Source organism: Ascidia mentula, chromosome 7, assembly GCF_947561715.1.
Source record: "Ascidia mentula chromosome 7, kaAscMent1.1, whole genome shotgun sequence".
NCBI classification, from domain to species: domain Eukaryota; kingdom Metazoa; phylum Chordata; class Ascidiacea; order Phlebobranchia; family Ascidiidae; genus Ascidia; species Ascidia mentula.
This window is the reverse complement of record NC_138572.1, coordinates 15421097-15441653: the sequence shown is the minus strand read 5'-3', so window position 1 is coordinate 15441653 and position 20557 is coordinate 15421097. Positions and strand designations below refer to the sequence as shown.

The window sequence follows — 20557 nt, the reverse complement described above, 5'->3', positions numbered from 1 at the left end:
TGATGTGTTGGATTAATTTTTTTTGTTGTGAACTAGAAGTTTTATTAATCCACTTCATTTAATAGAAAAAGTCTTTCTGACCAAGCCGACTGCGACATAAATAAAGGCGAACGTTCTGTTTCTAATTCCGATTTTGTTACATGAATGTCAATCACCTTTTTATCTTAGCAAAACATGTATAACAACCAAACATTGTATGCACGTGTAATAGAAATAATTCACTTCGGGGGCTGGCAAGCACACGTTTTCTAAACATCTGAAATACGCAAATTAGATATGCAATTCCTCTCAAACATTCGAAAAACTTATTGCAACCCTAGTTCTGTCACCCTTTGCGTTTTGTCCAGATCACAGCGAAATTTATACATCGAAGAACTTGCTTATTATGTTTGGAATCTTTTTCAAAATGTGAATCTGGTTTAACTGATTTTGATGACGCAGTTTTAGACCACGTCACGTGACTGGCGTTAAAGAAAGAATTTTTGCTGGTTGTTAAACATTATTATACAAGAGTTAAATCTAACCTTTAGGATCCTAACCAGCAACCAAAGATTGTTAATTCGTCAGAAGCGACGCCGTTGTTACTTTGAAATTTCGGAATACTGATGCAAATAAAGCTGTGTTTTGACACTGAGTTATGTGATGTTGTAATTGTTACAGGTGAAATGCTTTACTGTGGTCGTGGACTTTTTAATTGGTGAACAGGCAAAACACTCACCGAGATGTGAATTAGTGCTGAGACGCGCACAATTCGTTCGAACGTTTTCGGGACCGAGAACCGGAGAAAGAGGGGATGTGTTTGGGCCCGATTTGCAGGGCGTTGGCCCCGGCGATTTCGGATCTACTTCGTGAATTACTTTACCGCTTTTGAATAAAATATTTTTGTTTCTGTACATTATGTGCGTGAAAACTGTCTAAAAAAGAAGTTTAAACTCAAATTATCTGATCATCTTTAAAAATCCGCATCTCAAAGCAAGTTCAACCCGGGAGAGTGGTTCAAGATTCATATAGAGATACTAGACTTTAAACAGACAACACCTGATAAATTACGCATGCAAACCAACGTATTTCGCGGGGAAACGCAACGATCAGGCATCCATTCTTACCACCGCCAAATCCAAACTCGTTCGTTCGATCATTAATGGACCGGAAGTTAATAAAAAGTATGTGAATCAGAAGGTAACCCTTATCAGGAACATTCGTTACATCCTCACTTCAAATGCACAAATCAAAATTTTTGATATTGATCCAGTTGCAACTCACGTAACAAAGAAGCATGATGCGGTAAACATTCGTCATTTTTTGGAAACATTTTTGTCGGATTGTCTTAAAATATGCATGTAGCTTTAAAGGCATTTCAAGTATAGTTGAAAATAAAAAAAAAAGTCTTTCTGACCAAGGCGACATTCTGTTTCTAATTCCGATTTTGTTACACATCCAAACATTCAGATAAACTTCACGAACGTCAATCACCTTTTTATCTCAGCAATTTGTGCTACATCAAAGTTACAGCTGGGAGATTTATCCCGACATATACACAATGAAAAAAAACACTTCAAGAACAACTGTTTAATTCTCTTACCATTGAGCATATTGGTGACCTAAGATCAAACATTACTCTTTTTCTAAACATCTGAAATACGGTAGTAAGCCTACAAATTCCTCTCAAACATCAAAGAATTTACTAATTATGTTTGGACTCTAGCAACTAAATATTGTAATACGACGCCGTTATTACTTTTGCGAAACAGCTTAAAACAGTTCTATCCCAGACATTTGAACAGTATCGGACAGATTGTTACCGGGAACACACTAAACGCCTGATAATGTATAATCAAACCATGCGCCAACAAATATCGGCAAATGTTCAAAGACTTCTCCATACCTGAGCTGATCAATATGAATATGGTGACTCTCAGAGGAGCGTGCTTATTTCGCGCGAGTTTGGACTTTTTCGCCACCGACAAGAACCAAGTGGATTTAACTACCGGTGATAGCCAGTTTGGTGGATCGTTTTGTTGGCTACCTGCACGAAATTAGAACCACGGCATCAAACGGAGGAAACAACAACCCTTTGGTCAGTTAATAGCCTTATAATAAAAAGGTTTCGCATAACTGCTCTGATAATCACCGACACAATTTTAAATGTAGGAAAACGAAAGAACTACTAATATTTAGTCAACCTCCAGTCGGATTGTCGGTACAACCTTCGCCAGGGCTCAGGAAGAGCCGTCTAGGCCAAGCAGCAAGCCAAATTATGGGTGTTGTAGCTGATAACAGCACTCCACGCAAGCTGTTTCAACACTTAGCAGGAATCCGCGCAAGGTAACCACTCTTTGATGAACACCTACCGGTTGGCAACATGGAATGGGATCTTGGACATGAGAGGTATTCTTTTCTCTCACAACTTGCAAGTAGCAGAAGTCACCACCGACAACAACAGCAAACTTTTTGATGGTATTTCAACATCACTGCAGCAAATGCAGGACCCTGTTTAAAGGCACTGCATTGTCCACAGGGCAAGCTCTCTGTACCGCGCTGTTCGCAAGATCAATTTCAACCAGCTCCAAGAACCACTACACCAAAAGGCTGTTTCAACAAGTTTTTCTCCACTGCATATGTACACAAACAAGTGTAAAAGCATTAACTCAACCTTCAGTCAAGTCCTGCCCAAAGAAAGAACATACTATTCAACCTGCAGCATGCCGGATGCTCACCAGAGAAGGGATCCCTACCGCAAGAATGTTGGCATCAGTGAATGCACAGCAGCGACGAAGAAGCTTTGTTGAAGCTACTTCTGCATCGCGAAAATTAAGAACTGCCACCTCAAATATCCTGCTTGGTCGTTTTTCTGACGTTTTGGTATTAAGATTAATGGGGGTCAATTGTGAACTGGAAGACGGCGAAGGAAACGACCACGCTTTGGTTAGGTTGAAACGTGATCTGCATTTTCGTTTAACCCGTTCTGATAAACACAAAACAATCAATATTTATCGATAAAAACAAGATGCTTTGAATTTCTGACGTCGATCACTCCGATGTTTTTGACAGGATCCTAACCAGCAACGCCGTTATTACTTTGAAGATATTAAAGATGTTTATGATTTCGTTGCGAAATAGCTTAAAACAGTTCTATCCCAGACGTTTGACACTAAACGCCTGAAAACGTTATGCGCCAACAAATATTGTCGGCAAATGTTCACATGAATCTTTAAAGATTTGTAGAGTTCTGCATTTGTCCGCTCCTTATGCTATCACTTAAGCTGTTGACTCCCATGTCCACACCCATCTGACTTGTGGAACGTGTCTCGGAGAGGATCGTAAACTGTTTAAAAGAGAAGCGTGACGATAGTGTGTACACGCGGTTGTTGAAATGAAAGATCTTTCCTTTGATGATAAATTGAACCCAAAATCCAGGTACCAGAAATTGGGCCACATACGACGAATTGAGGGTGTTGTTCGGCTGTAGTTTTGCGATGTCTCTGTGTTAAAAACCGAAATTCGAACACTACTGGCAGTCAACATATGTCACAGCAACGCCGGTGTTCAAGAAATAGATATGAAGGAAAAAGATCAACCAGGCTACGACCGGCTGTTTCAATTCAGGTCAATGCTGAGATCATTCTCCCACAACTCGAAAAATAAACTCTGTACTTTGACATTTTTGGAGCTTTGTGTTGACTTTAATTTGATGATTCCAACTTTTCAAATTACAACCATACTGCGAAAAATACATTAGTGGTTGATTGTGGCGATGGCAAAATGCCTCGAATACAATTTTGACTAGTCAAGGGTTATCGGTATGGATGTTGACAACCTCATTCAAAATACGATCGATCGATCGGACAAATGCTGATATCACGCAGACATGTTAGTATTTTTTGATTGAAAGTTGGACATAATTTTGAAAAATTTGTATGACAACATTTTAGCCAATCAGACATATCGCAAATAAAGTAATGTCGACCAATAATTGGAATATGCTGAGCGCGGCGGGTGATCTGAAACGAGCAAGGTATCCCGGACTACATCCACGAGATGATCAAGTGGTCGAGGTTTGTTGCATTGGGAAACAAACAACTCTCCGTCACCTCAATGCGAGTTATGGCCCGAATAGGGAGCAAGCATGTCTCAGGAGAAGCTTGGGTGGACAACTAATTTTCTCATGCGCTTTCAAAATACATTTTGTTTGTGGTGTCGTGTTTTGTGACACTTGTCTTTCTTATAAAACGTGCCTACGTTCTGTTACAAAGGCGATTGGAATTGGCAACGACACGCAAATAAATAACCGAAAAAAAGACTGCACAGTAGAAAACCATCAAGGCGAGGTGGAAGCAAGGTTTATAAATAGCAACAACTGTTGAGGAAATATATTTCAGTCGAAGAATTTAAATTTGGCAATGGCAAGCGTCCCATTATGAAGAAAATCCATTTTTCAACATCACCCGATCTCCAGGGAGCTGAAGCTCGAAAAATACACAGTATCAGCATACCACAATTGCCAAATCTTGGCAAAGAAGCATCTCAAGAATCGTCTAAACACCGAGCAAAATCCACGCGACCCACAGGCTCAAACTTGAAAGTGAGGCATTCCCATACCCCAAGATTCCAATGCGACCATGTAATTTTTTTTGTTTTTGATTTATCGCAACCCTTTCAGTAAATACCATTTTCTGCTGCTGACGCATGTTGTTTTTGGTTTCGTGGCCGCATTATTGTGTTACAAAATGCCCGAATAAAATTAAAAGAAATAATGAAATGCTTTTACTTCATGAAATCCACCTAACCAGCAACACTTGTTCCAATAACAACTTTGTGTCAACGCTTCTAGTTTTAGAAAACATGTTACGCTTTTTATTAAGCATCTTTAGTTCTATACAAACTGTTTTCATGGATCACGGACTACACTTAATACGCTGGAAACCTATGCAGTGCGATAACACTAACTCCATTATGAGCCTGCATCACAGTAACACACATACATACATACCTAACTCTCTGGCAGAACACAGTCTTTTCCATGACCCTCACAAGAATGCTCAGCCATGTACCTCCGTATGTTGATGTCTTGGCTCAAGGCTGGGGTGGTCGGGGTTTGTGCCGGCACAAATGGCTCACGTCCAGTCCCACAGGCAGTCTTTCTATCACCGCCCTAATTTTTGCCATGTAGTCAAGGCGATGAACATAAAAAGACTGCCCGTGGAACCAAATAGAGCCATAGCCTTTTCCCTAATCCAGTTCAAACAACTTCCCTCCTGCACTGATCTGCCAGAGAGCTTTGCTCTTGCTGCCATTGACAGCTGTTGCATTATTTTTTTGTTTTGTTTATATATATGCTTTTTTTAGCACTGCAATAAAACACGACCGGTTTGTCATTTAGAAATCAGATAACAGAACAGAGAACCATAGGGAAAAAAATTGACTTTTTCAGGGTTGTGGTTTGGGTTAGTTTTAGACATTTACGTTTGTAATGCAATAGAATTGCCAGAAACTTTTCAGAAATAAAGAATTTTAAAAAATGGTCACTAGGTGGCGATTGGTGACTGGAGCTGCTCTAAAACCAAAATAACCACACAAATTTATACAAATCTTTTTTAAATTATACCCTGTTTTCAAGGCCCTCTGCAATAATGATACGGTATTCAGGAGATCAGGCAAGCTGCTAGCGTGCACATGGCACGACACAAAGAGGGTCACGCTTCTTAGCACAGTTCACAACAGTGGCTGTTCACAACAATGGCTCACGACAAAGTCCAACAGGGTTTCGCGACATCAAAAAAACATACAATAAAAGTATGGGTGGTGTGGACCTGTTGGATCAAAAAGTGAAAACGTATCTTTTTCCTCATCGATCACGAAAGTGGTATAAAAGAATCTTTGATGGCAATGCACATATTATCCATCAGGCTGTGAAACCCACTAATTCAAGGCTTACCTTGAAAATGTTTACACACAGTGTGGTTTGCAGCCTGATTGGCTACCAAAAGTTGAATGTCCCACCAACCAGTATTATCAACCATTATATTGTAAAGGCCGATAACAACCGTGATTGTGTACATATTCGTGCCACATAAGTGTGATGTTTGCAATGTATATGCACCTTGCTTCAGTTGTTTTTGTGTGCCTTATGTATCGCCTTTTTTTGCATATCGCCAAAATGTTTTCTTTTTTCTTTCCACTTTACCTTTATGTTCACTCCATTCTGTTCGTGTTTTTTGATGTATAAAACCAAAACATTGAGAATTCCAAATTCGTTTGTTTTTTGTTTGGTGATTGTGACGTCACAGAGCGAAACCGAACACACCGTTCGACAATTCTTCTGTAGATCATTTTCAGCTACAACCAACACATAATTAGCAATGTTTACAAATGTACAGTCAATCCTTTCAACAGGGGACGGTTAACGGGTGAATATTTCCCAAGAAGATATTTCCCCTGCAAAACGTGGCCCAAAAAAAACTACCCAACCACGAATAAAAGCGGCGCTTCTATTCAGCCTACCTCTGACGAATTTCATTGGGTTGAAGTAGCAGAATGCCTGTCAATACTTACTGGCTTGGTGATTTTGTCCAGCCAGTTGGATATACTGAGGGCTGTGACATGACTGAAGCTACACCAGTCAATTTCTAGGAGCTTTTTTGGACACCAGTATCCTGGGACCTGGTGGTGACGGAAACAAACCGTTACGCAGAGGAACATATTTTCAAGCTTTCCTCTGCTTAAATACAGGTACCAGAAATGGCGTACAGTCACATACGAAGAATTGAGGGTGTTATTCCGCCTTTTCTGCGATGGCTCTGTGTCAAAAACCGAACATCGAAGACTACTGGCAGTCGACAACCACCCCGGAGTTCGGGAAATACATATCTAGAAATAGATGAAAACATCAAAGCTTTCCTTCATTTTGTAAACTTTGTAGAATGGAACGAAAGACATCAACCAGGCTACGACCGGCTATTTAAATTCAGGCCAATGCTGAACATCATTCTCCCACAATTCGAAAAATATTACAACACGGAACAATATGTTTCCAACGACATTACTTTAATTTGATGATTACAACTATATTGCGAAAAATACATTAGTAGTTGTTTGTGGCGAATTAAATAAATCATTTATGACGCGTACTCCTATGACAGAATAACAGCGTTGTGTTGCATAATTAGCTAATTTGGTTGTTTTTTCTCGGCGGTCTTTGCTAGCTTCAAAATTCAAATAACCTACTTCTATCTTTTGCTGTGAGTGGACAAAACGACAATGCTAAATTGACGGTTTGTCTCTATCACGTTAGCCATCATAAATGCCGTAACAACTAGAACACCCTGTCCTAGTAACTATGTTCTTATTACACAACTAAATAAGACATAATAGGTCGAAACAGCAGCCATCTGTCTGCAGCTCAAAGAGTCCTACAATGTTTACCATTTCTACGCATAAGGCTTGCTGCCAGCACTCACACGACCAAAACGCCTTCTTTGTGACGTCACGTTCGCAGCGGCAAAAATGCGACTTTGATCAGCTGTATTTCAGAAACCGGCCGCCGTATCAAACTACTTTTTTCGCCAAAAATGTTTTAAAGTTATGAACATCTCTTAGTTTTACGTGTAAGAACCACCCATTTTGATGGTGGCCAAGTACTCGGCCTGCGTCAGTTGCGTCACATACCATTCTCAAATATTTATAGCGCTGCATACAAGTGCCAATTTATAGCAACGAAATGGATTTGACCGCTATCACGCGGTGTGAATGCCAGCATGCGCATTGTTCGTCAAATCGTAGACAATGGGCATTTGCACGCTGCAATACAAGGGCCAATTTAACAATGTTCCGGGCCATAGAATTGCACAAAGAATGGTTTCACCCTAGTTGTTTTGTTAAAGGTTTGTCTGTTTCCGCAACCATCTCTGAGAAACAATGGAAACGTTCTCGCCGCGTTTGTCTAGGTGAAAAACTAGCTATGAGCACATGTTGGTTGAAAGTGAAAGCATGGACCGTTTATTGCAGCATCGCACATTATTTAACACACTCTGTTGTGGTTTATTAATCTGGACTGTTTGCGTGTCGAGTTGGCGAACCGAAAGTAACACAAATTTGTGCCTTTGATATCGCGTACATGATCTACTGCTTCTAGTTGCAACTCATGCGATAAACATTAGTCATTTTTTGGAAACATTTTTGTCGGATTGTCTTAAAATATGCAGTGCCGTACGCAAACCAAAACTACTTCGGGTTACAGGAATTCCGTTGGTGAAAATAACTAGTATTGCATTAATTTTTTTTTTAACTAGATGGTAAAGTGGAAAGCTTTATAGTTTTAACCAATAACAAATTCTCTTCTTTTTAAGCGTTCAAAAGAAAAGGTCTTTCTGACCTAGCCGACTGCACAAACGTCAATCACCTTATTATCTCAGCAAAACATCTACAACAACCCAACATTTTGAGCACGTGTAATAGAAATACACACAAAGAAAAAAACTTATCGGAGCATTTTGGTGACCTATACTCCATACACACGTTTTCTAATCCAAATAAGACTTGGAATACACAAAATCCAGCTCGGGTCACTACGTGGCGAAAAATTTGTTCGTCAAAGCGTGTGAATCTGGTTTAACTGAATTTGACGACGCAATTTTAAAACACGTCACGTGGGCTAGCGTTGTAAGAGTTAAAATCTAACCTGATAACGTTACAACTTGAGCTGTTGACTCCCATTTCACACCCATCTGGCTTGTGGAACATGTCTCGGAGAGGATCGTAAACTGTTTAAAAGAGAAGTGTGTTTTGTGACACTTTTACTTTTGTCGAGGGAACGATAGTGTGTACACGCGGTTGTTCAAACAATTTTGACTAGAATTCCTAGACAAGGGTCGGGACTAACAGAAAACCACATTCACTTTTCCACAAAATCCACCTTTTCACAATTTACAGCCTGACTAATCGCCCTGGCGTAAGCCTGTTCATTTACCCATGGGTTTGTCAGAATTGTCAAGCTAAGTTTCAGCACTTTGACTAAACACATGCTCAGCTGTAAACTTGAAAATGTTTGCAAGCACTGCAGAAAGAGGTATAAATATATTCATTCGCGTTTTCGTTTATGATGATGTAATTGGTTTTGTCGTTTTATAGTTATGTACTAAAAACAACCTGAAACAAAGTTTGCAAAATTACAATATCAAATAGCCTGATGTCAACGCATTTATTTTCAAGAATACATGTTTCGCTAAATAAGCATAACGTAAAAAGCTGAAAAACAAATGCTAAAACTGGCCGAGCAAGTCACTCTGACATGCAATGTCTGGTGTAGCACCGCGGCCGCTAACATGCGTTGCGTGTGTAGATAAAAACGTTGTGGGTATCACGTGATCGCAGGTAGAACCATTTTTTGTATGTTAATTCGTGCGTTTAAAATTTTGTCCATTTGTTTTCACAAATGTCCAAATGCTCCATAGGGGGTTGTTCCAGAAACACCACAGAGTAGCATGTAGCCAAATCAGGTCTTTTGTAGAACGTTGCTGGGTCATGTACCTGAAAATGGCAGAGTAGCGCAATTTTGTCTCCCGCTTCATCGATGTTGAATGTTCTCTACATCTGCCTATGCTGGTTCCACCTGGTGGAGAACTTATTCTTCGTTTGTCCCACGTATTTTTCACGACAAACCCTACAAATCGCCGTATATATTCCATAGCTTGCACAATCCAATTGGTCGTGAAGCTTGATTGTACCAGACGGTGTTTCAACCTGGTGAACTTCGTCGATGCTGTCAAAGCCTTTGAAATGTCCACATAGGCCACATTTCCGGCATGGTTTTGAACACCCTGTTCCTGTCCAGAACACATGGAAAGTATGTGTGGGTTTTGAGGGTCTGTGGAAAACTAGGTTATTGCAAAAGTTTTTGTAGTCATTTTAGAAAAGGATACTGCTACATCGACGAAAACATAAATGTGGTAAATCTTTAGTAAAACAGTGCAGTTGCCATGCTTTGAAACATTTGTTTGACAAAATTCATTAATTTCGAACAAGAATTGGAATATGCTAAGCGCTGACTATGGGGACACCCATCTAGCTCGCTTTACTGTGGTCGAGGTTTGTTTCATTGGGAGAACTAAAATAGCCAAGGCCCTCAAATTACATTTTGTTTGTGTGTGAGGTGGTGTCGTGTTTTGTGCAAAATAAACTGTTCAAAAAAGAAAAGGAAAAATTAACTTCCCTCATTCGCAGCTGAGGTACAAAGCTTGCGAGTGGCCAAACATGAAACGATGTCACTAACTCGTTGTTTCGTGTGTTATTTCCAGTATATCGTCGTTGCTGGCGTTGGCCCAAGTCTGACCATGTCAACGAGAGCAACATGCAAGCACCACGCAATGATTGCGGCTGGCGAAATCAGCAATGTGGACTTTCCATTGCAGCACCCAATCGGATTGTTGGTACAACTTTCGCCAGGGCTCAGGAAGAGCAAGCCAAATTGTGGGTGTTGCGGCTGATAACAGCACTCCGCGCTACACAAAGTCAAGGCAACCACTCTTGAGATGGGAGGTATTCTTTCCTCTCACAACTTGCAAGTAGCAGGCTTTTTGATAGTATTGGAGTTCAACCAGCTCTTTCCTGCAACTGACCAGCAACCAAGACTCGAGAACCACTACACCAAAAGGCTTGCAGAGGAAACACAAACCCGCCTCATGGCAGAATATGCTGGTTTTATCAAGCAGTATGATACGGACTGCTGATATCAGCTGAAAAATAAATGCAGGTGCCAAGACTGTTGTTTTAGAATGCTTCCATGGAAACCATTCAGGTTGAAAGGTCGACTCGTATGTCTACCGAAGAAAGAAACGAAAGTAAGGCTTTTTTGCTCGACCGACTGAAGTGGAAGAAAACAGTCCACAAGTTTTTCTCCACTGCAAATGTGTCAAGTGTGAAAGCATTAACTCAACCGTCAGTCAAGTCCTTACCCAAAGGAAGAACATTCTATTCAAACTGCAGTGGCCGGGCTCATGCAGCGATTATGCCGGATGTTCACCAGAGATGGGATCCCCTGTCGTTGGCATCAGTGGATGCACAGCAGCGACGAAGAAGCTTGGTTGAAGCTACTTCTGCATCGCGAAAATTAAGAAAGGGTAAAAGAATGCAAACGTGCAAGGTGTACGAAGAGAAGGCACTCAACATTGAAGAAACCTATGCGCCTGCATCACAGTAACACATACATACCTAACTCTCTGGCAGAACACAGTCTTCATAAATGCCATGGTTTGTGCACGGTTTGTGTTGGCACAAATGGCTCACGTCCAGCCCCACAGACAGTCAAGGCGATGAACATAGAAAGACTGCCCGTGGAACCAAATAGAGCCATAGCCTGTCCCCGACTTTCCCCCAATCCAAATCAAGCAACTTCCCTGCTGCACTGATCTGCCAGATAGCTTTGCTCTTGCTGCCATTGACAGCTGTTGCATTATTTTATTTGTTTTGTTTATATATATGCTGTTTTTCGCACTGACAGGTAACAGAACAGAGAACCATAGAAAAAAAAAGTTGTTTCAACTTCATAACAGAAAGTGAGCATTCGGGTTTTGTCCCCTACCCGAATGGAAAGGTGGTTTTCGACTGCAGTTCTGCAGAAAAGGCGAAAGAGCTCTCTGCCAGTGGGAAAGCAGTTTACGCAAACGAAATTAGGGTGTTTCTATCTAAGGTTCACCTACGCATCAAAATGGCAGCCTTGCTAAACTTCATGTCGAAGTTAGCCCCGGTTAAAAAGGGGTGGAAAGTTTACGATGAAGAAAGCGTGTATGGTGGCAAACGCGTAATAAAAATACTCGATATCTTTCTTCACTTCAGCGCCCACTCCAGGGTCTTCGTCAATGGCTTCGCCACAAGGGACTTTCCCATCAGGAGAGGCGTCGGGCAAGGAGCCCCCTCAGCCTGAACCTCTTCCTGATTACCCTAGATCCGCTGATCGTTGCCCTCCAGAACAACCCCTCTATCATTTCGACCCCCGTGCCATGCCGCAATATCTCCAAGGCAATTGCTTACGCCGATGACGTCACCTTCGTGGTGGCACATCGGCAGTCCCTCTGTAACGCCCTGTCATTACTCAATAAATTTTCTAAATTCACCGGTCTTAAAACTGAACCCCGATAAAATAGAAGCAATTGCCATCCTCCACCTTCTCGCAGACGACTCCTTTTTGAATCAGATTAAATGGAATCCGGATAAAATTACTCCTTTAAATATTCCCATAGGCGCACCCTCAGTTATAAAAGCGGCCTGGTACAAAACAATTTCCTCTTTACAATCCCGCGCCAAATTTATCAGCAACCCCTTTCTCACTTTCGACTCAAAATGCATTCTCTCTAAAACTATCCTTCTACCCGAAATTTCTCGACGGCATTGTGGCAAGCTTTGTCGGAGGCCCAAACCTACCAACTTTGCCCATCAACATCCTGGCAGGCGAAATTTTTTTTGCCAAGATTGTGAACATATTTGGCGAAGTGTGGCCCGTTTTCAAGTGAATGTTTGCAGAAACTGACGATACTTATGGTAAACTTACATAAATCAGAGGCTTGTTGCTTCATTAAATACTCTTAACTAAAGTAATTTGTCTCAGATAAATAAGCAATGCTTATCCGAGGGCTAGATCCCTCTACAGCTAATAAGCAAGTCCTACCTGTATGTCGTGTTGATTGTAATCGACACCAAGCCACGCGCAGTTTGGTCACAAAAATGTTTTCAAGTCTTGATTTTTCCCCTATGGAAAGTGTGTTGGACAGGCTTAGAAATGCTATAGATCTGTCGCTAAATATGTTCCTTTTTTATAACTACCGGTGATAGCCAGGATTTGGTGGACCGTTTTGTTGGCTACCTGCACGAAATTAACTGCCACCTCAAATATTATGCTTGGTCGTTTTTCTGACGTTTTGGTAATAAGATTAATGGGAGTCAATTGTGAACTGGAAGACGGCGAAGGAAACAACCACACTTTGGTTACTTAATAATCTGTACTTCTGGCAAAGATAAAACGCAACTTTATTCACCGACGTTTCGCCTGTTATTCAACAAGGCTTCCTCAAGGTTATTCACACTTTGGTTAGGTTGAAACATGATCTGCATTTTCGTTTAACAAACGGGCCTTTGATAAAGGTTTCTCATACCCGTTCTGATAAACACCGACACAATTTTAAATGCAGTAACACGAAACAATCAATATTTATCGATAAAAACAAGATGCTTTGAATTTCTGACGTCAATCACTCCGATGTTTATGACCGGCCACCGACCAAATTTCCAATTATAGCAGCGAGAGGTCGTAGACAAAAAACCATCTGCGCGCTGATTTGAATTCACGCGAGCAGCGAATGCCTCAACCGAGCACTAACCGTTCATAACCGGTTTAACATCATCACTGAGCAACGCAACGCAGCTCATCATGACTGTTCTCGCATCCGGAATTATTACTCGTGCGACAGGATTTACTGCTCACAAAAAAACAAATAAGTCCACTTGAAAGGTTGTGCCCTGTTCCGGGATGCAATCAAACTTATATTAATGTCACTAACCACCGAAAGAAGTGCGGCGAAAATAACGCACGGCACTAATTCTTTGCTTGATGTGCTATGTTTGCCACATCCCGTAACGCTCCATTGATTTGTGTGTAAACCGTTTATTGGGTGATAGGCCGGTGCAAAGAGGTGCTTTCGGTATGACCGGGCATAATTTTGAAGCATTTGTCTTAATGTCGAACAACAATTGTACATTTCGTTACGAAACCAGATTTGGTATAGAGGTTCCGTTGGAGAATGACATGCAGGAAACTTTCGTGCACAATTGCTACAGCCATGCCATGAAAGCAGTTTAAGTGTGTTATGCAACAAGTATAATGTGTTGGATTACTTTTTTTTTGTTGTGAACTAGAACTTTTATTAATCCACTTCTGTCTTTCTGATAAAGCCGACTGCGACAAAAATAAAGGCGAACCCGTTTTTTTGTTTTTATTGGATTCACCCAAGCGAATTTAGATAAAACATCAACAACAGTCAACAAAGCCCTTATTGTAGTTTATTCCACCGACCACCACTTTCAAGCGTTTAATTTGCAGCCACCTTTTTACCTAACTCCTTTTCCGTCTGACTCCACCAAAAGCACCGCGATGCGACAGCGAAAACCATACAGATTTGTCCATCGTTTCGCACCCAAACAACGTTGACGGCATGTTGACTTTCTCTAAAGCAGACGTAAAATCATTCCAACCAATCGATTTTGCAGTCAGGTGCCTAGGACGAACGGCAGAGAGGGTCGACCCGAGTATTGTACTGCTTTAGACCCAGTAAGAGGGAGGGACATAAAATACTTTATTGCGACCTATATGCCAAATGTTGAATATTAACAAGATTAATCAACCATTGATAACGAAATCCTATTTGAATAAATAAGGCCACACAATTAGACTGAGTTAGTCAGCATGCACATACGATAAAAGTCGGTTCGAACCAGACGTCAGTCAAACAAAACAACGAACATCGCATGAGAATGGCGCCATAAATCAAGAGATGAGGTCACTAACGAATGCGCATCCCTATTTTATCACAGTACAAGTCGAATTTGAGAAATCCCGAACTTTAATGATGACGTAATTTGGCTATTTGTGATCAATGTTCACGTAACAGATGTGTTTGATTGACATATGCTCATAAGTAGTGGAATAAAATTTTAATTGTTACAGGTGAAATGCTTTACTGCGCCTTGGATTGAACACGCAAGGCACTTACCGAGATGTGAATTTGTGCTAAGACGTGCACAATTCGTTCGAACGTTTTCGGGACCGAGAACTGGAGAAAGAGGGAATGTGTTTGGGCCCGATTGGCAGGAGGCGGAAGCGCGCGTTGGCCCCGGCGATTTCGGATCTACTTCGTGAATTACTGAATGAAATAATTTGTTTGTGTACATTATGTGCGAACAAAAAATAAGTTTAAACTCAAATAGAGATACTAGACTTTAAACAGACAACACCTGATAAATTACGCGGGGAAACGCAGATTGTTTACGTGTCAAACAGTATTTGTGAATGAATTGTGAATCAAAAGGTAACCCGCCTTTGTCGCACACACGGGCATTGGTTCATCAAACCGCTAACTTCGATTGTTTGTGTGTCGAATTGGCGAATCAAATTAATCCATATATCAGAAACATTCGTTACATCCTCCGAAGGTAACACTTCAAATGCACAAATCAAAATTTTTGAGGAGTTGCAACTCACGTAACATAGAAGCATGATGCGGTAAACATTCGTCATTTTTTGGAAACATTTTTGTCGGATTGTCTTAAAATATGCAGCACCGTACGCAAACTAAAACTGCTTATTATTGATGGCTCGTTAGCTATGTGGAATATAAAGACATTTTGTCACGAAACCTGGTGGCCTTTTACAACCGATGTTACTGTATTGGCATAAAAGTTCCGTTGGAGAATGCAACTTTCGTGCACAATAAGTGATAGACAAGTATAGTCTAAACAGAAAGTCTTTCTAACCAAGCCGACTGTGACATAAATGAAGGTGAACATCCAAACATTCAGATAACTCACGAACGTCAATCAGCTTTTTATCTCAGCGAGTTACTGCTATATACACTTATCGACAAGAGACAAAAATATTTTTACTCTTAGACTCGTGGCGTATAAATTAACGGAATTTGATAACTCAGCTAAATATTGTAATACGACGCCGTTAAGTATCAGACAGATTGTTACCGGCAACACACTAAACGCCTGATAATGTATAATCAAACCATGCGCCAACAAATATCGGCAAATGTTCAAATGAACCTTTTTGATGCAGTGTAACTACCGGTGATAGCCAGAGTTTGGTGGGTTTCGCATAACTGCTCTGATAATCACCGACACAATTTTAAATGTAGTAAAACGAAAGAATTAAGATTTATCGATAAAAATCAGATGCTTTGAATTTCTGACGTCGATCACTCCCATAACAACCTGACTACTCTGTGTGCAGTGAATGCCTCAACCGAGTAAACAACAGCCTTCTTAGGGCTGGACGGCATCAACTGTGTTCCCAACACACTGGTCTAGAATGTGCAAATTTCCCAGGTGTCATCCTAGATGTATGTTTTTTCGTTCCCGAAAGCTTTTAAACAACCGTTTAAACTTGTTCGCCACTCTCTCGGTCTGGCCATTTTACATTAGAGCGGCGCCGTTGGAGCGAGTTATGTGATGTTGTTACAGGTGAAATGCTTTACTGTGGTCGTGGACTTTTCAATTGGGAAGCGAATGATTCGCCTTGGATTGAAAGGGGATGTGTTTGGGTCCGATTGGCAGGAGGCGGAAGCGCACTACTGAGAGCAAGGGCGCGCGTTGGCCCCGGCGATTTCGGATCTACTTCACCGCTTTTGTGTACATTATGTGCGTGAAAACTGTCTCAAAAAAAACAAAATCATTTTGTAAGACTTCGATAAGTTTAAACTCAAATTATCTGATCATCTTTAAAATTCCGCATCTCAAATCATTCACCTTGCAAAGCAAGTTCAACCCGGTCTTGGGAGTGGTTAACCAACGTATTTCGCGGGGAAATGCAAATTGTTTACGTGTCGACATGTTAACAAACAGTATTTGTGAAAGAATTGTGAATCAAAAGGTAACCCGCCTTTGTCGCACACACGGGCATCGGTTCATCAAACCGCTGTCAAGCAACATCGCACTCTAAAAAGTAAGTTGTGGTTTATTAACTTCGGTTGTTTGCGTGTTGGGTTGGCGAACACTTATCAATTTTGTGCCTTTGATATGCGTACTTGGAAAGTTATTCTGATCTACCGCTTCCAACTCACGAGAAGCATGATGCGGTAAACATTCGTCATTTTTTGGAAACATTTTTGTCGGATTGTCTTAAAATATGCAGCACCGTACGCAAACTAAAACTGCTTATTATTGATGGCTCGTTAGCTATGTGGAATATAAAGACATAACCTGAAAACAGAAAGTCTTTCTAACCAAGCCGACTGTGACATAAATGAAGGTGAACGTTCTGTTTCTAATTCCGATTTTGTTACACATCCAAACATTCAGGCGAGTTACTGCTGGGAGATTTATCCCGACATTTTACAGCATAATCGAAGAGCATATTGGTGACCACAAATCAAACATATTAGACGGGAAGAGAGTTGCCCGGTTAAAAACCGAACTGGAAGTCAACATATGTCACAGCAACGCCGGATTTCAAGGAATACATGTCTAGAAATCCATATGAAAACATCAAAGCTTTTATTTATTTTGCAAACAAAGCAGAAAGGAAGGTGAAAGATCAACCAGGCTACGACTGGCTATTACAACCCCGGACAAATTTTTTCCATCCAACTCTGTACTTTGGTTGATTGTGGCGACTAGAATTCCTTCCTTGACAAGGGTCGGGACTAACAGAAAATCACTGTGTTATAAGCAGCTTTTTCATATACATGATACATCCATTCTATTTGTGAGTGTAAGTTTCAGTGAGCTTCAATGAATGAAACACGTTCGACATACGTTTGTCAGAATTGTCAAGCTAAGTTTTAGCACTGCAAAAGAGGTATAAAATATATTTATTCGCGTCTCCGTTCATGATAATGCGATTGGTTTTGTCGTTTTATAACATTACCCCAAACAAGGTTGCCTGAAGTTACGCGCTCTCCAAAATGCAAAACCGATATTAGTGGATGCGACAGAAGAAAAGATCACATTCAAATACTCGAAAAATTCCGTGATTTGGGTAAACCATTCGTTTTGTTCAGTGACGACGCTGCGTCGAAAAAGACAAAGGAAAAAGGTTTATTCGTTACTTCTTTATATGGGATGAGTGTTGATCTTGAACCGGTTACAAATAACAACGGTGGTATTCAGGTTGTCGGTATGGGTGTTGACAACCTGATTCAAAATACGATCGACAAATGCAGATATCACGCAGACATGTTAGTAAAGTAATGTCGAACAATAATTGGAATATGCTGAGCGCGGCGGGAGAGTCCCTGATAAAAGTGGTCGAGGTTTGTTGCATTGGGAAACAAACAACTTCCCGTCACCTCAATGCGAGTTTCTTTTGCGCTACAAGGGAGAAGAATGTTTATGGCCCGAATAGGCAGCAAGCATGTCCCAGGAGGAGCTTCTTGGGTGGACAACTATTTTCTTTTGCGCTTGTAAAAAACATTTTGTTTGTGGTGTCATGTTTTGTGACGCCTTGCAATGACACGTGTTACGTTCACGTAACATGGACATTTACACATATTATGAACATTGATCACAAATAGCCAAATTATATGTCATTAAAGTTCGGAACCTCTCAAATTCGGAATGCGCATTCGTTAGTGACCTCATCTCCTGATTAATGGTAGAATTGTGCTTTTGTAAACATCCCACGCTATTCTTACGCGTTCGTTGTTGTGGCCATAATCTCTTTTGGTCTTTGTGTTCGCACTAGATCTCTATAGTCATTGTTTGCAGAAGGTTCGCCTCTCACGTAATTGTTGTAATGCATCAATCGTTCTGGTTTGGTTTTCAAGTACTTGTTTTGTGAAGAGAATGGGCTGCTGTCCATCAGATAAGATAATAGCTTTTGTCATGGTAATTTCGAACTGCACAACGGTTGAAACTCACGAGTGGCCTTATGTCAAATGAAATAGTCGAATAGGATTCTGTTATTAAGGGTTAATTCAAGTTAACAACATTTGGCATATAGGTCGCAACAGATGTCAAGCTATGTTCGTTGGCTTTACCTTAAAATGCGACGTAAAAAAAACATTCCAAACGACTACTCCAAAGCGTGTTGGTTTGTTCATTCCGTGTTGTACAAGTTGCAGATTATCCACTTTCTACAATATCTACACACAAGTTTATCACTTACCAACAAATGGTAAAGCTTTATGGCAACATCCATTGAGATTTGTTGGTTCCAGTGTTGTGTATGTTTTTGTGGCGATGCGTGTCAGAACAACGTGATACAATTTCTGCGTTTTGCTGCAGATCAGTTTCCGTTACAATTTTTGCGGATGCCATGTGAGTGCGTGCGTAATTTTGTATATGTTTCGTGTACGAGTAAATTTGCGCAAGAGAGAAATAAGAGCATTGTGTGCATATAAGTAACAGCTTTGTGAAAGTGCAGTAAGCGTTTGGTTTGCTTGCACAGAAGAAGCATTGATAAGGGTCCAAATTGTTGAACAAAATGGCAAATCGACCTCAAGGATTTGGTTTAACCAGTGAACTTCCCAGCAGGATAGACTTCAAGTACAGCGATGAGGTGGAAAGGGAACTTTGCCAATGGATTGAAACGGTCACCGGACAAACCAGTCCACAATCAGGTGCTGAAGTAAGTTCATTGTATTCTGCTCGTCACAAAGTAAATACTAATTGAAAATTCATTTTGTTATATTTTTAAAGGGGCTGCAAAAGTGGCTAAAGGACGGAATAGTTTTATGTAACTTGATCAATGGAATAGGAAGAAAGCCGATCAAGGAAATTAATACATCGGTAAACGTTTTTCCACAATATATATTTGTCAATTTCACAGGTAGTATTTTCTGTTCAATGCAGAAAATGGCTTTCAAGCAAATGGAGAATATTTCTATGTTTTTGAATGCTTGCGGAGTGAACAGAGCAGATTTGTTCGAGGTACACAAGGTTTTCTGCTTGTGGAATGTTTACCAAATGTGTACGATTTCATGACCAACTGGTTGCTGTTACAGATCGCAGACTTGTATGAAGGCACGAATATGCCCAAAGTATTGACCGCCCTTCATACTTTACGCCGGGTGTCCGTTAAGAAAGGTTACACGGATCCTACAGGTTTGTACTAATTGAAGGAAGTTTGATGAAAGTTTTTAGTGTAAATTATGTGCAGCAGCATATTGGCTTTCTTGTTTAATGCACTCAAGAACTTTTCCAACCACATCATCACTTACTTTGACTTTTTTTTGCCAGTAGTCCTCGGTGTAAAATTTAAACTATACTCTGCATTGTTGACGTGCTTGTATCATAAGTAATAGAAGAAGGTACACTGACCACGGAACGGGGGCATCGACGCAAACCAGATTATGACTTCACAATCGCTTTTAACAATGGACAAGGTTGTGGGTGCGTCAAATGTGCGTGAATTACGCTGTAATATGGTGGCCCATTGCTATCAACAGCCTTTTTTTAACACCACCTTTACACATATAAAAAGCAAAACATAAGTAAAAAACAAAAACACATGTTAAAACGCAACTGAAAAACAAAATAGAAATGAAAATTAAAATACAAATGAAAACACAACTGCGCGCTATCATCTCAATGGGATCAATTGCGTGATGGCCCATCGAACTCGAACGGTCTGAGGTGCTTCATTCATATGCAGACATTAAAAAGTAATTGGGAGTTGTCCTCGGAAGCGTCCTACAATTCTCTAGCAAATGCTACGGATTAGAGCATCTTAAGCGACGGCAGGCTGCATGTTTTGGGTTTACATTAGAACGTTGTTTGGAAATTTTCAGCTGGCCTAAGGTGTATCCATGTTAAACCACACGGTTATGTAAGAATAAATTTTGTTGTAAAT

The 20557-nt window shown here is 40.6% G+C and overlaps 1 protein-coding gene across 1 annotated transcript; it reads left to right on the top strand.

The window, feature by feature from the left end:
* The first annotated feature begins 19189 nt into the window (after positions 1-19189).
* LOC145909668 (transgelin-2-like) lies at positions 19190-19820 on the top strand. Its single transcript, XM_082997022.1, has 4 exons — positions 19190-19333; positions 19405-19494; positions 19558-19635; positions 19710-19820. The coding sequence occupies exons 1-4, from the start codon at positions 19190-19192 to the stop codon at positions 19818-19820; spliced, it is 423 nt and encodes a 140-aa protein (XP_082853148.1).
* Positions 19821-20557: the final 737 nt, after the last annotated feature.

Excerpts from the sequence above, each read along its gene's own strand:
- LOC145909668 (XM_082997022.1), top strand. The coding sequence starts at position 19,190 with ATGGCAAATCGACCTCAAGGATTTGGTTTAACCAGTGAACTTCCCAGC. Across the intron at positions 19,334-19,404 it reads GTCCACAATCAGGTGCTGAA|GGGCTGCAAAAGTGGCTAAA; the intron begins GTAAGTTCATTG and ends ATATTTTTAAAG. Across the intron at positions 19,495-19,557 it reads TCAAGGAAATTAATACATCG|AAAATGGCTTTCAAGCAAAT; the intron begins GTAAACGTTTTT and ends TGTTCAATGCAG.